Source organism: Petromyzon marinus, chromosome 50, assembly GCF_048934315.1.
Source record: "Petromyzon marinus isolate PM22_M1 ecotype Great Lakes invasive population chromosome 50, UKy_Petmar_22M1.pri1.0, whole genome shotgun sequence".
Taxonomy (NCBI): Eukaryota; Metazoa; Chordata; class Hyperoartia; order Petromyzontiformes; family Petromyzontidae; genus Petromyzon; species Petromyzon marinus.
Genome location: NC_133716.1, coordinates 4,454,072 through 4,470,459, shown reverse-complemented (window position 1 = coordinate 4,470,459; position 16,388 = coordinate 4,454,072). Strand labels below are relative to the sequence as shown.

At 54.2% G+C, this 16,388-nt stretch overlaps 1 protein-coding gene across 1 annotated transcript; it reads left to right on the top strand.

The window, feature by feature from the left end:
• The first annotated feature begins 5,732 nt into the window (after window positions 1–5,732).
• Window positions 5,733–16,315, top strand: MRPL37 (mitochondrial ribosomal protein L37). The gene is made up of 7 exons (XM_032973160.2): window positions 5,733–6,404; window positions 7,667–7,856; window positions 10,365–10,480; window positions 12,505–12,690; window positions 13,047–13,201; window positions 14,612–14,818; window positions 15,908–16,315. The coding sequence occupies exons 1-7, from the start codon at window positions 6,026–6,028 to the stop codon at window positions 15,983–15,985; spliced, it is 1,311 nt and encodes a 436-aa protein (XP_032829051.2). The 5' UTR covers window positions 5,733–6,025; the 3' UTR covers window positions 15,986–16,315.
• Window positions 16,316–16,388: the final 73 nt, after the last annotated feature.

The following is a 16,388-nucleotide window of genomic DNA, read 5'->3' as shown; positions in this document are numbered from 1 at the left end:
AGGGGTTGACATGTATGTAGTGGGTTTACTGTGCGGTCCATGTTGTGGGTTTCATGGCCATAATCGCACTGTGGCTTGTCTTTGCTGCATCTCTATGAGTCTCTGTGGGTCTCTAAGTATCTGTACGGGTCTCTGTAGCCTTACGAGTATCTACGCATCTCTATGGGTTTACTTCTCGGCCTAGAGTGTGGGCTGCGTGGCCCCAATCGCACTGCTGTGATGTGGCTTGTTTATAATGAATCTCTGTATATGGGTATCTGTGTGTCTCTACGGGTCTCTCTGTATCTATATGGGTGTCTATGCATCTCTATGGGTCTCTGAGTCTCTGTGGGTCTCTAAGTATATATGTGGGTCTCTGCGTATCTCTCTGGGTCTCTACGTGTCTCTCTGGGTCTCTACGTGTCTCTATGAGTCTATGTGCGTCTCTACGTATCTCTCTGGGTCTCTACGTATCTCTCTGGGTCTCTACGTGTCTCTATGAGTCTCTGTGGGTCTCTACGTATCTCTGTGGGTCTCCGAGTATCTCTCTGGGTCTCTACGTGTCTCTATGAGTCTCTGTGCGTCTCTACGTATCTCTCTGGGTCTCTACGTGTCTCTATGAGTCTCTGTGGGTCTCCGAGTATCTCTCTGGGTTTCTACGTATCTCTCTGGGTCTCTGTGCGTCTCTACGGGTTTATTGTTCGGCCAATAGTGCGGTCTGCGTGGCCACAATCACACCGCTGTACTGTGGCTGGTAACTTTAATATTACATTAATGGAGCACATCGGCTTGCTGCTGACGTTCTGACGCGGTTGATGGAAGGAGGGGTGGAGGGGGAGGGAGGAGGGGGGAGGAGAGACAACCAGGAGCAGGAGGAATTGTCGCGATGAACCCGATGAACACCAATCTACTTGTTGTGTGGGTGATGTAGATGTAGACCAACAATTACAATTTCACATTCAGGTGGTCAGGCCAGACCACCGCGGCAGGAGCAGCAGCGGAGTGCATCGCTGTGATGTCTCTCCTTCGTATTGGCGGATTGGGGGAATCGCGTCCGTTATGCGACGCACGGTCCGTTCTGGATGAGCACAGTCGCGCACTGCTGGAGAGTTTTATTTGATTTATTTTTCATTTGTGAATCATCAGGTATCCGCATCCGCTGCCATGGTTTGTGGACCATGAGATCACACGCCAAGGGATCTTCTGCGTCGGCGTCGTTCACAACGCCGACGCAGAAGTCGCCGGGTTCGAGTGTCCAGCACCAGCCACTGGTGGACAGCGCCGCCTCGCGGTGACCACGTGGTGAGCGAGTGGGTTAGTGAGCGTGAGTGGGTGGCTGTGTAGATGAAGAAGTCACCTCCTGTGAGTGGCTGGCTGAGGTGCCATCTGTTGAGGAAGTACTGAGGGCGATCCGGAGTCTGAGACCAGGAAAGGCAGCGGGCAGGGATGATCTACCAAGCGAAATGCTGAGGGAAGGTGGCGTTTGTGCACAGACTGCCCTATATGACATCATAACAACGGTCTGGACCACTGGACGGGTTCCGCAGGATTGGAAGGATGCCCTGGTGGTCCCCCTCTTTAAGAAGGGGGACCACACAGACTGTAACAACTACAGGGGCATCTCACTCCTCAGTGTGCCGGGAAAGGTCCTGGCAAGGATTATTCAACATCGCCTTGCCAGGCACGCTGAGGAGAGGCTTGCGGAGCCCCAATGCGGTTTCAGGAAAGGGCGGTCCTGCACAGATGCCATATTTTCTGTCCGTCTGCTACAGCAGAGGTGTAGGGAATTCCAACTAGACCTACATCTCTGCTTTATTGACCTGGTTAAGGCCTATGATACCATCAGTAGGCCTGGGCTCTGGGTCGTTCTTCGTGCTTTTGGAGTACCTGACCCTCTGCTCACGATCATTAAGGACCTTCATGATGGTGAGTGGGCCCGGGTAAAACTACGTGGCCGGGAGTCAGAGCCATTCCCTGTACACCTTGGGGTGCGACAGGGATGTCCTCTGGCTCCCACATTATTTAACATCTATTTTGACCACGTAGTTCGTGAAGCCTTCAATAGCTGTACCGGTGGAATCTCCATATGGTACAGATATAATGGGAGGCTGATCGATGCCCGGGTGCGGTCAAGGGATGGCTCCCTATTGCTGAACCACGTTATGTATGCTGATGATTTGGTAATAGAGGAGTTGAAGACGCTGCTGCTGAGACTGGAGCGTGCCACTAAGAGGTGGGGCCTTACCATCAGCCCCACCAAAACTAAGCACCTGCCTGGGTATTTTGTACCATCGGACACTCCACCCCCACAACTCCCAATCGGTGATGGGGCAGTTGTGGAGTGGAGAGTTTCCCATACCTGGGCTTATGACTGGTTCCAGTTTAACAGCAGAGGTCTCACTCCGAATCAGTCGAGCGGCAATATCTTTTCATCGGTTGCGTAACGCTGTATGGAAGCTACCTGGTCTGTCGCTCCGCACTAAGCTTCAGGTCTTCTCGGCCACGGTCATTCCCTCCCTTCTCTACGCTTGCGAAACGTGGACCCCACTAATGGAACATCTTCGCCGGTTAGAAACATTTAGGCTGGCCTGCCTACGATCCATCCTGGGTTTAACCAGACTGGATTGCGTGAGGAGCTCACAAATCCTTGAAAGATCTGGGCAGGGTCCCATCGGTGAGCTCCTCCGGCGGGCAAGGCTGCGATGGATGGGTCATGTAGCCCGCATGCCCAGCCACCGCATGCCGAAACAGCTTTTGTTTGGCCGGATTGAGGGGGCTAAGCGGGCGCGGCACGGGCTAGAGAAGAGATGGAGTGATGTGGTACAGGAGGACGTGGAGCTGAGTGGACTTGCTGATGACTGGTACCAGCGGTGTCAAGATCGGCCTCTGTGGAGGAGGCTCGTGAAGGATGCTACTGGGCAGTTGGAGGCAGTCGCCCTCCAACAACAACGGAGGGCGGAGGAGCGACGCTCAGAACAACGAGCGGAGCGCCGGGTGGCTAAAGCACAGCAGGTTGGCACAGTAGGGGGCACAGGTGGTGCATCAGCCAGTCATCTCAGTCATCTCAGTCAGTCGACCCGTGGCACCTGGGTCTGCCCCGTGACCTCCTGCCAGCGGCCGTTCGACACTTCACGTGGCCTGAAGGTGCACATAGCCTGGCACAAGCGTCGTGGTGACTTCACCACCACTTATTGGCGAATGGCGGTTTATTGTTGTGTAGATGAATGAACGAGTGGGTTAGGGAGCGTGTGAGTGGGTGGTTGTGTCGTAACCCTCCACCACCCGACACGGCCAATCAGCAAAAAAGTGTCACGTTGACAAAAGACAAATAATTCACTACTTCAGCCCACCGGTGTGTTGAAGAGTTAATCCACATTTACAGTTTGAGTACGACGTTTCGCTGGTAAATACATCCAGCGTCATCGGGCAATTCGCCAGAATGGTAATGGTAAAGCCCTCGCTTGCTCCCGGTTTTATATAGAGCAGCAGGGTGACGTCATCACTTAACTCATATCAGGTGCAGTGATTAGAGGCGAAGGGGGGGGTATTGTAATTATATAATCGATTAGTAATCAGTCATTGGTTATGATTAGTAATGAGTTGTAGATTAGTAATTCTTTAAATCAAAATGTAATGTGTATTATTTGATAATACGCTTCCAGGCCGCACTAAGCCGGTAGCTGTCAGAGCGATTAAAGTTATTCTTGTTCCTCTCAATTTCAATGGATTCTCTAATTAGTCTTTGCCAGTAATAATTAGTTTTACACACCACTGCAACATTGTCAAAATCAATTGAGTGTCCTTATTTTTTATTTAAAGAATTACTAATCTACAACTCATTACTAATCATAACCAATGACTGATTACTAATCGATTATATAATTACAATACCCCCCCCCCTCCGCCTCTAATCACTGCACCTGATATGAGTTAAGTGATGACGTCACCCTGCTGCTCTATATAAAACCGGGAGCAAGCGAGGGCTTTACCATTCTGGCGAATTGCCCGATGATGCTGGATGTATTTACCAGCGAAACGTCGTACTCAAACTGTAAATGTGGATTAACTCTTCAACACACCGGTGGGCTGAAGTAGTGAATTATTTGTCTTTTGTCAACGTGACACTTTTTTTGCTGATTGGCCGTGTCGGGTGCTGGAGGGTTACGACACATTTATAAATAAACGCGATCTAACCCAAAAACCTTTATTATGAATAATATTGGTCGCGAAAGCCTACGTGTTAAACTGGGTGGTTGTGTAAGTGAATTAACGAGTGGGTTAGTGAGCGTATGATTGGGTGGTTGTGTAAGTGAAATAACGAGTGGGTTAGTGAGCGTGTGAGTGGGTGGCTGTGTAAGTAAATTAACGAGTGGGTTAGTGAGCGAGTGAGTGGGTGGTTGTGTAAGTGAATTAATGAGTGGGTTAGTGAGCGTGTGAGTGGGTGGTTGTGTAAGTGAATTAATGAGTGGGTTAGTGAGCCAGTGAGTGGGTGGTTGTGTAAGTGAATGAACGAGTGGGTTAGTGAGCGAGTGGGTGGTTGTGTAAGTGAATGAACGAGTGTGTTAGTGAGCGTGTGAGTGGGTGGTTGTGTAAGTGAATGAACGAGTGGGTTAGTGAGCGTGTGAGTGGGTGGTTGTGTAAGTGAATGAACGAGTGGGTTAGTGAGCGTGTTAGTGGGTGGGTGGTTAGGTTAATGAGTGACTGAGTGAGCATGTGAGTGGGTCATTAGGTTAATGAACGAGCGAGTGAGAGAGTGGGTGAGTGGGTGGTTAGGTTAATGAGTGAGCATGTTGGTGTGTGAGAGCGTGAGTTTGTGCGTGTGTATGGGCGGGTGAGTGGGTGATTTGATGGGGGATCGTTCGGTCTTTGGGTCTCGAATGGGGAGATGTTTAAACCCCAAACTGGTTGGCCTGCAACAGAGCCAGCCAGCCTCATGTTTATTCAATGTATTGCTACTGTACTGACTAATGCGTCCCATAGTTGTACTATTACGACAACTCCACATACAAACTAACAATTACAAAGAACCAGCGGTGGCCGTGAACGGGAATCGAACTCGGCTTGCCTGGTTCGTAGCGCAGCCGCGGCGCTAACCGCTGCGCCACCGCTCCCCAAAGAAGAAGATCCCCCGTATAGCCTGCAACAGACTGCAGGGGCAAGTGCTGTTAGCGAGTCGAATCTATGAAGGCTACCGGCACTGTCGCACACGAGGGGGTGTGTGGCCAAACACCAACCCCGGCCGCCTTTGTCTCCCCAAGTGGCGATGTTTACTACACACCGCACGAGGTACTCATTTGAGGCCGAGTCGACCTAGGGGGGGCGGAGGCCCAGGACCGGCTCAGACAATCGCCGCCGCTGTTGGCCGTGAGCGGGAATCGAACTCGGGTCGCTTCGGGGCTCGCAGCCGCGGCGCTAACCGCAGCGCCACCGCTCCCCGCACTCAGCCAGCGACGGTCGCCTTGGTGACAGCCCTGCCTCGCGTCACTTCCCGAGCGCGTCGTGCAAACCCGCAGCCATATTGGTCAGGGGGGGGGAGCGCGTGAAGCGCCGCCTCGCCCCCCGCTCGTCGCCGCTCGGTGACGTCGACGCGCACCCCCCCCCCGCCCGGCCCCTCCCCCAGTCGATTCACAACCGCGGCCGCCTTTCCCCTACCCAACATGCCCGCTTACCCAACGTGGCCACCTACCCAACATGGCCACCTACACAATATTGTCGCCTACCCAACATGGCCGCCCTTCCCCTACCCAACATGGCCGCCGGACGAACTCTCCGACCTCCGCTGCCCTCCAGCGGCAGCAGCGGCGAGGGTCCCGGCTCGCCGGAAGCCACGCGGAGCGTCTCCCGCGAGCGAGGCGGCCGAGTCAGCGGAGACACGGGAGCGCCCTGTCCGCCTTTGTATCTCTCTCCCTGACAGAGCTCCCCCCCCCTTTATAGCAGAGATACCCCCTCGTACCTGGACCCGTGTCTCCACCCTCGAGGCCGTCCTCCACCTGCCCCCCTCTCTCCCCAACACCCTTGGTGCTCGCCCCCCACCACCACCCCCAAAATGCTCCGATCCCTCACCCGTCCGGGCTCAGCCCTGGCCAGCCGCCCATCATCCTGTCTCTCTCCCAGCGCCACTCCTCCTCCTCCTCTCCCCCTCACCCGTCACCCCGCGGTGTCCGCTCGCCTCTTGTCGGCGTCGCCCGCCTCTCGCGGCCGCCGCGCCGAAATCACCCGGCGCTGGCTCCCTCCGGCGCCCGAAATCCCCGGCGTGGAGCGGGTCTCGTACCGCGACCGCGGCCACTTCGTGCCGGGCCTCGCTCACCCGCCCAGGGAGAGCTGGGACCGGGGCTGGCTCGCCCCTTACCAAGGGAGGAGGCTCCCAACGTCGGACGAGGGGGAGCAGGCGTTCGTGTTCCACCAGAGGACGCAGGCGGTGGAGGGTGAGTTAACCACTTGGTGTGTAGCGGTGGTGTAGAGTATAGTGTGTAGTGGTGGGGTAGTGTATAGTGTGTAGTGTAAAGTGGTTTATAGTGTATAGTGGTGTGTAGTGTAAAGTGGTGTATAATGGTGTGTAGTGTATAGAGTGGTGTGTAGTGTATAGTGGTGTGTAGTGTATAGTGGTGTGTAGTGGTTGTGTAGTTGTATAGTGGTGGTGTAGTGTACAGTGGTGGTGTAGTTGTATAGTGGTGGTGTAGTGTACAGTGGTGTGTAGTGTACAGTGGTGGTGTAGTGTACAGTGGTGGTGTAGTTGTACAGTGGTGGTGTAGTTGTACAGTGGTGTGTGGTGTAAATTGTACAGTGCTTGAGCGTGTCACGTCGCACATTTGTATTCGTTGTCACGAAGTGAAGACAACATAGTGACTTGGCCGACTTGCCAGCGGGTCAAGTGGGCCAATGTGAGCCACGGATCCTCACCGAGCGAGGAGCAGCAGCTGATCATTGCACGTAGAGGGATATCTGTACAGGGTGCTTCAAAAAATGAGATTTTGCAACTATTCCACGAGAAGTGTGCCTCTGCAGAGCACCTGGAGAAGACTCCAGGCAATGTGTTGACAATGATGGCGAACGAGCGGGGACTCGGCTATCAACATTACATTTGTTATCACGTTGCAGTGTCTTAGCCGTTCTTTTCCCATTCAAAACGATAGTCCCGTATGAGTGTTAAAAAAAGCCACCCCCTGTACATTGTACGCCTTGTATATTGCAAGCACCGATCAGAACCCGTCGGCATACGACGCCCCGTGACTTCACGTCAGTTAAAGCCATGGCACGTGAAGGTAGAGGGCCCTGTCCCCGTGAGTGGTCCACCACCACCACCTCCTCCTCCTCCTGCCGTCGGTGGGAGCTCGCAGAGTTCGACTGCTGCTACTTCGAGCCTTCATTGCATCTTAGTTGCCGCTTGTCGCATCGCCAGCGCAAGTTTAAAAAAAAAAAACAACATTGTGCGTTGTCGTAAAACCCTCCGGAGTCCCATCCGACACAGACAATTTGTTAAGTTGCCACGTGATGAGCAAACGCTGCGAGATGTTATCTCCTGCCTCCATATGTGCGATCATCATGCTGCTGGCCACACCATCCACCCCGTGCGTCGTGCCGGACTTCATTCGCGATGCTCGCTAACAGCACTTGCCCCAGAAGTCTCTTTAAGGCCACACGCGGGGGTGGGTGGGGGGGGTGGCGCTCCTTTGTCTTTGTGTTGCAGGCGAGCGTCAGGCGCTGTGGCTCACCAAGACGGTGTTGAGGCCGGGCCTGCCCCCGTCCCTCCAGGCCCTGGTCCCGGTCGCCACGGCCGAGGCCGAAGCCGGGGACCTCTCGGCCCGGGTCCTGCGGGCCGTGGAGCACGCTCGCATGTGGGACCTCGGGGAAACGCGGCCGCCTCGCCACCGCTTTTGGTCAGTGTGCCAACCCCGGTGTTGTGTTCAGCAGCGCGATGTTCAGGGCCTCGATGTTCAGGAGCTACAGTGAGGGGAAAAAATGTAATTTGATCCCCTGCTGATTGTGTACGTTTGCCCACTGACAAAGAAATGATCAGTCTATAATTTTAATGGTATTATGAGACCTCCTTTGCCAGAAACAAGATATAGGAATAGGTTTTACCCTTTTAACTGGCACAAAAACTGACACCTTTATTCAAGGCATCATGTTTGCAATGACCACAACACAAGCAGTCAAAATGCAAACAAAAAAGACAACTCTGATAATAATATGCACTATTATATGCACTATTATCAGAGTTGTCTTTTTTGTTTGCATTTTGACTGCTTGTGTTGTGGTCATTGCAAACATGATGCCTTGAATAAAGGTGTCAGTTTTTGTGCCAGTTAAAAGGGTAAAACCTATTCCTAAATTTTAATGGTAGTTTTATTTGTACAGTGAGAGACAGAATAACAACAAAAATCCAGAAAAAGGCATGTCAAAAATGTTATAAATTGATTTGCATTTTAATGAGGGAAATAAGTATTTGACCCCTCTGCAAAACATGACTTAGTACTTGGTGGCAAAACCCTTGTTGGTAATCACGGAGGTCAGACGTTTCTTGTAGTTGGCCACCAGGTTTGCACACATCTCAGGAGGGATTTTGTCCCACTCCTCTTTGCAGATCTTCTCCAAGTCATTAAGGTTTCGAGGCTGACGTTTGGCAACTCGAACCTTCAGCTCCCTCCACAGATTTTCTATGGGATTAAGGTCTGGAGACTGGCTAGGCCACTCCAGGACCTTAATGTGCTTCTTCTTGAGCCACTCCTTTGTTGCCTTGGCCGTGTTTTTGGTCATTGTCATGCTGAAATACCCATCCACGACCCATTTTCAATGCCCTGGCTGAGGGAAGGAAGTTCTCACCCAAGATTTGACGGTACATGGCCCCGTCCATCGTACCTTTGATGCGGTGAAGTTGTCCTGTCCCCTTAGCAGAAAAACACCCTCAAAGCATAATGTTTCCACCTCCATGTTTGACGGTGGGGATGGTGTTCTTAGGGTCATAGGCAGCATTCCTCCTCCAAACACGGCGAGTTGAGTTGATGCCAAAGAGCTCCATTCTGGTCTCATCTGACTACAACACTTTCACCCAGTTGTCCTCTGAATCATTCAGATGTTCATTGGCAAACTTCAGACGGGCATGTATATGTGCTTTCTTGAGCAGGGGGACCTTGCGGCCGCTGCAGCATTTCAGTCCTTCACGGCGTAGTGTGTTACCAATTGTTTTCTTGGTGACTATGGTCCCAGCTGCCTTGAGATCATTGACAAGATCCTCCCGTGTAGTTCTGGGCTGATTCCTCACCGTTCTCATGATCATTGCAACTCCACGAGGCGAGATCTTGCATGGAGCCCCAGGCCAAGGGAGATTGACAGTTCTTTAGTGTTTCTTCCATTTGCGAATAATCGCACCAACTGTTGGCACCTTCTCACCAAGCTGCTTGGCAATGGTCTTGTAGCCCATTCCAGCTTTGTGTAGGTCTACAATCTTGTCCCTGATATCCTTGGAGAGCTCTTTGGTCTTGGCCATGGTGGAGAGTTTGGAATCTGATTGATTGCTTCTGTGGACAGGTGCCTTTTATACAGGTAACAAGCTGAGATTAGGAGCACTCCCTTTAAGAGTTTGCTCCTAATCTCAGCTCGTTACCTGTATAAAAGACATCTGGGAGCCAGAAATCTTTCTGATTGAGAGGGGGTCAAATACTTATTTCCCTCATTAAAATGCAAGTCAATTTATAACATTTTTGACATGCGTTTTTTCTGGATTTTGTTGTTGTTATTCTGTCTCTCACTGTTCAAATAAACCTACCATTAAAATTATAGACTGATCATTTCTTTGTCAGTGGGCAAACGTACAAAATCAGCAGGGGATCAAATACTTTTTTCCCTCACTGTAAGACGTTCAAGAAATAGACGTTCAGGAGCTCGATGTTCAGCAGCTCGATGTTCAGCAGCTCGATATTCAGGAGCTAGACACTTAGTAACTCGATGTTCAGGTGATTCATGTTCATTAAATATATGTTCAGCAGCTCGATGTTCAGTAACAAGACGTTCGGTAGCAAGACGTTCAAGAGATTAATGTTCAGGGCCTCGATGTTCAGGAGCTCGACTCCATTGTGGAGGTCTACTTCAGCGGAGAGAGTTCGTGTCGCTGTATCTCCTCCTCCGTTGAAGTTGTGTAGACCACAGGGGTTGACTGTAGACTAACACTGTGGACCAACCCATAGACTAACACTGTGCTGTGTTTGTTGTGCATGAGTGGTGCGGTGTGTAAACATCACCGCTTGGAAGACAAAGGCGGCCGGGCGTGGTGCCTGCAACCCATCCCCTCGTGTGCCATGCCGGCCTTCATAGGTGCTCGCTAACAGCACTTGCCCCAACAGTCTGTTGAGGCTACACGGGGTATCTTTGTCTTTGGCGTGGCGCAGCGAGGTGTTGTGGCGAGACCTCATGACCGTGTGCCACTCCCTGGCTCCACGCTACCCGGGGATCCTGGAGCGGAGTCTGGTGGAGGGAGCCAAGATCGGCGTGTCCTGGCAGAGGGGTGCGCACACTCACACACACACACTCGCACGTACATACACGCACTCACACGTACACACACTCACACACACGTACACACACTGACTCACACTTACTCACACGTACAACAACAACCGCCATTCGCCACTAAGTGGCGGTGACGTCACCACGACGCTTGTGCCAGGCTATGTGCACGCTGAGGCCACGTGAAGTGTCGAACGCCCGCTGGCAGGAGGTCACGGGGCAGACCCAGGTGCCACGGGTCGACTGACTGAGATGACTGCCTGATGCACCACCTGTGCCCCCTACTGTGCCAACACACGTACACACACGTACACACACTCACATGTACACACACTGACTCACACGTACACACACACACTCACATGTACACTCACACGTACACACACACACTCACACATACACTCACACGTACACACACTGACTCACACGTACACACACGTACATACACACACTCACACGTACATACACACACTCACACGTACATACACACTCACACGTACATATGCTCACACGTACACACACTGACTCACACGCACACACTCTCACATACACACACACTCTCACGTACAACAACTGCCATTCGCCACTAAGTGGCGGTGACGTCGCCACGACGCTTGTGCCAGGCTATGTGCACCTTGAGGCCACGTGAAGTGTCGAACGCCCGCTGGCAGGAGGTCATGGGGCAGACCCAAGTGCCATGGGTCGACTAAGATGACTGAGATGACTGGCTGATGCACCACCTGTGCCCCCTACTGTGCCAACCTGCTGTGCCAACCTGCTGTGCTTTAGCCATACGGCACTCCGCTCGTTGTGAGCGTCGCTCCTCCGCCCTCCGTTGTTGTTGGAGGGCAACTGCCTCCAACTGCCCAGTAGCGTCCTTCACGAGCCTCCTCCACAGAGGCCGATCTTGACACCGCTGGTACCTGTCATCGGCAAGTCCACTCAGCTCCACGTCCTCCTGTACCACATCACTCCATCTCTTCTCTAGCCCGTGCCGCGCCCGTTTAGCCCCCTCAATCCGGCCGAACAAAAGCTGTTTCGGCATGCGGTGGCTGGGCATGCATGCTACATGACCCAGCCAGCACAGCCTTGCCTGCCGGAGCTCACCGATGGGACCTTGCCCAGATCTTTCAAAGATTTGTGAGCTCCTCACACAATCCAGCCTGGTTAAACCCAGGATGGCTCGTAGGCAGGCTAGCCTAAATGTTTCTAACCAGCAAAGATGTTCCATTAGGGGGATCCATGTTTCGCAAGCGTAGAGAAGGGAGGGAATAACCGTGGCCGAGAAGACCTGAAGCTTAGTGCGGAGCGACAGACCAGGTAGCTTCCACACAGCGTTACGCAACCGATGAAAAGATATTGCCGCTCGACTGATTCGGAGTGAGACCTCTGCTGTTAAACTGGAGCCAGTCATAAGCACACTGCCGGGGTATGGGAAACTCTCTACTCTCTCCACAACTGCCCCATCACCGATTGGGAGTTGTGGGGGTGGAGTGTCCGATGGTACAAAATACCCAGGCAGGTGCTTCGTTTTGGTGGGGCTGATGGTAAGGCCCCACCTCTTAGTGTCACGCTCCAGTTTCAGCAGCAGCGCCTCCAACTCCTCTGAGTGAGCTGCAATTACCAGGTCGTCGGCATACATAACGTGGTTGAGCAATAGGGAGCCACCCCTTGACCGCACCCGGGCATCGATCAGCCTCCCATTATATCTGTACCATATGGAGATTCCCCCGGTACAGCTATTGAAGGCTTCACGAACTACGTGGTCAAAATAGATGTTAAATAATGTGGGAGCCAGAGGACATCCCTGTCGCACCTCAAGGTGTACAGGGAATGGCTCAGACTCCCTGTCACGTACACTCAGACTCGTATTTTGTTGATGTTAAGGTCGTGTTGAAGACGTCTCTTGAGGTATTGACGATGTTGACGATGTTGCCGACGTTGTTGTTGACGTTGTTGTTAACGTTGTTGTTGACGTTGTTGTTGACGTTGTTGTTGACGTTGCCTGTGCCGCGTGCGCAGGGCCTGAACGCGTCCACGCGCGGGGCCCCCACGGCGCGGTGCTAGCAGGCCGGGCGCCGCTGGGCCGCATCGCGTCTCCGGAGGAGACGGAGTCGGCGAGCGCCGAGCCGCTGCCCGACTTCTCCCCCATCTCCCCGCTCATCGACCTGCAGCGCGTCCGCGTCACCCACACGGCCACCACCACGGGTAGCCGCTCACTCACCCAGTCGCTCGCTCACTCACCCAGTCGCTCACTCACCCAGTCGCTCGCCCGCTCGCCCACCAACATGGGCAGCCGCTCACCCGCACAGATAGCCGCTCACTAACCAGTCACTTACCAGTCACTCACCCGCTTGCTCTCTCGCTAGAACGGACAGCCACTCACCCGCCTGCTCGCTCACCCGCTCGCCCGATGCTCGCTCGTCATTACGGGGAGCCAGCCACTCGCCCCCGCCGCTCACCCGGGTGTGCGTGTGTGTACCCGCCGTGTGTGTGTGTACCCGCTGTGTGTGTACCCCGTGTGTGCGTGTACCCGCCGTGTGTGCGCGTACCCCCCCGTGTAGGGATACGAGAGGGGTTCCCGTATCCCCACGCTCACACGCTATTCCTCCTCGAGGGACTGGATGAATGCTGCCGTCTCTCCGCAACGCAGCTCCGCGCCAAGATGCTCGTCTTCAGCTTCGCGCACGCGCTGGCCCAGGCACGCACGCTCTACGGGGTACGTACGCGTGTGTGTGTACACGTGTGTGTGTACACGTGTGTGTGTGTGTGTACGCGTGTGTGTGTACACGTGTGTGTGTACGCGTGTGTGTGTACGCGTGTGTGTGTACGCGTGTGTGTGTACGCGTGTGTGTGTACGCGTGTGTGTGTACGTGTGTGTGTGTGTACGTGTGTGTGTGTGTACGTGTGTGTGTACGTGTGTGTGTGTGTACGCGTGTGTGTGTACGCGTGTGTGTGTACGCGTGTGTGTGTGGGGAGCGATAGTGTAGTTAGCGCGCTGCGCTATGAACCCGGCGATCTGGTTTGAATTCCTGCTCATGCCAACACCAGTGACGATTATCTGAACCGGTCCTGAGCCTCCCCTAGGTCGACTCAGCCCCAAATGAGTGCCTGGTGTGGTGTGTAAACATCGCCACTGGGGAGGGCGTGGTGCTGGCCATCCACCCCCTCGTGTACCGTTCCGGCCTTCATAGGTGCTTGCTAACAGCACTTGCCCCTACAGTCTGTCAAGGCTATACGGGGGATCTTTGTCTTGTACACGTGTGTACACAAAGGGTGGCAGTACGGAATTTTTTTTTTTGGATCAGAAAAAATGTATACTGCCATTTCGTACCTCAGCAGAAACGCTTACCAAATAAGGGATAAAATGACAGCTTGTAAAATAGTTTACTATATTTTTTGTAAAGTAAAAGCTCTTTAGAAATATTCCTCAACAGGTTTTGTTGTTGCCCAAATGACAGAAAGAAATGTTTTTATTCAAAAACACGCAATTGAAAAACATTGATTTATAAAACCGTTGTAATGTTTTCCTCCGTCATCAATGGTAAGTGGCATTTTGAGAAAGGAATCTAACCTGCTGCTTTAGTTTTGAATAACCAATGTTTAAATTCCTGCAGCTGCCTTTAAGGACAAGACGCGGGAATTATAATTATCAGAAATTAAGCTTAGCTTTTAATGAATTAATTGATCACCTGGGGTTAGTTATGGGTTGAAAAAAGACCTTACTTTTGTAGCTGATGAAAAAAATCCTAATTGTTATTTTGTACTGCCCCCTAGACGTACACACGTGTGTGTGTACGTGGGTAGCGGTAGTGTAGCAGTTAGCGCTATGAACTTGGCTACCCAGGTTCAATTCCAGTTCGCGGCCAACACCGGTGACGATTATTTGACCCGGTCCTGGGCCTCCCCTAGGTCAACTCAGCCTCAACTTAATACCTGGTGTGGTAAACACTGGGGAGACAAAGGCGGCCGGGCGTGGTGCTGGCCACCCACCCCCTTGTCTGCCGTGCTCGCTAACAGCACTTGCCCCCAACAGTCTGTCCTTTGTATGTCAGCGTGTCATTAACCATTTCGTAACCACAAATGTAACCGCTTTCCCATGGGTCTCATTCTCTCCCCCCTTGGCCAGGAGGCGCCCGTGCGGTTGTTGCCCGTGCCCGTGGTGGTGCAGAGCGTGGCCACCGACGGGCGAGTCTTCCACTTCTCCGCGCTGCAGCTGAACACCACGGAGCTGCCGGGCGACGACGGGCCACGCAACGTGGCGTGGACGCTGGGAGACCAGCCGCTCTACGACTTCGCCAAGACGCAGCCACTCGTGCACAAGCGCATCGTGCAGGTGGGGGGAAGGGGGGGGAAGAGTAGGAAGGGGGGGGAAGAGTAGGAAGGGGGGGGAAGGGGGGGGGGAAGAGTAGGAAGGGGGGGGAAGAGTAGGAAGGGGGGGGAGAGTAGGAAGGGGGGGGAAGAGTAGGAAGGGGGGGGGGGAAGAGTAGGAAGGGGGGGGGGAAGAGTAGGAAGGGGGGGGGGGAAGAGTAGGAAGGGGGGGGGGAAGAGTAGGAAGGGGGGGGGGGAAGAGTAGGAAGGGGGGGGGGGGAAGAGTAGGAAGGGGGGGGGGAGAGTAGGAAGGGGGGGGGGAGAGTAGGAAGGGGGGGGGGAGAGTAGGAGGGGGGGAAAGAGTAGGAGGGGGGGAAAGAGTAGGAGGGGGGGGGAAGAGTAGGAGGGGGGGGAAGAGTAGGAGGGGGGGGGGAGAGTAGGAGGGGGGGGGGGGAAGAGTAGGAAGGGGGGGGGAGAGTAGGAAGGGGGGGGAGAGTAGGAAGGGGGGGGGAGAGTAGGAGGGGGGGGGGGGAGTAGAAGGGGGGGGGGAGTAGAAGGGGGGGGGGGAGTAGAAGGGGGGGGGGGAGTAGAAGGGGGGGGGAGAGTAGGAAGGGGGGGGGGAAGAGTAGGAAGGGGGGGGGAGAGTAGGAAGGGGGGGGAGAGTAGGAAGGGGGGGGGAGAGTAGGAAGGGGGGGGAGAGTGGGGAGGGGGGGGGAGAGTAGGAAGGGGGGGGGGAGAGTAGGAAGGGGGGGGGAGAGTAGAAGGGGGGGGGGAGAGTAGGAGGGGGGGGGGAAGAGTAGGAAGGGGGGGAGAGAAGGGGGGGGGAAGAGTAGGAAGGGGGGGGGAAGAGTAGGAGGGGGGGGGAAGAGTAGGAGGGGGGGGGAAGAGTAGGAGGGGGGGGGGAAGAGTAGGAGGGGGGGGGAAGAGTAGGAGGGGGGGGGGGAGAGTAGGAGGGGGGGGAGAGTAAGAAGGGGGGGGAGAGTAGGAGGGGGGGGAGAGTAGGAGGGGGGGGGGGAGAGTAGGAGGGGGTGGGAGTAGGAAGAGTAGGAGGGGGTTCTTGAGTGTTGTGGTGCTTTGGCTGATGTCCCTTCTCTCCACCGCTCCCACCCCCCAGGTCCCAGTGGGGGTCTCAGGTTTCAACTCCAGCACCTTCTACACCTTCCTTGCCTTCTTCCTCAACGGAGCCCTGTGACAGACCAACTCACTCACTCGCACAACCACTCACCAACTCACCCACCCACCAACTCACTCACTCCGCACAACCACTCACCCACTCACCCACCCACTCACCAACTCACTCACACCACTCATCCCACTTGTAGACCTCCGGTTTTGGCCGCTGTGATTCCAGCTTCTTGCACCACCCTGCCTCTGCAGGGGCCCTTCCCAGCGTCTCTTCAACACCCCCACCCAGTCCCTCCTAGGCCCTCCCGTGCGAGCGAGGCAGCGTTGTGTACCGTGCCTGCTTGAGTTTATTCCATCTCCTGGCTAAATAAAGGATACGTACACGCATGCAACCTTGCCCAGTGAAGCCGCGTGTGCCTCTGCTTCCCCTCTAGGCTTGCCCCCTGCACTCCTTGTGTACACTGTGTGAG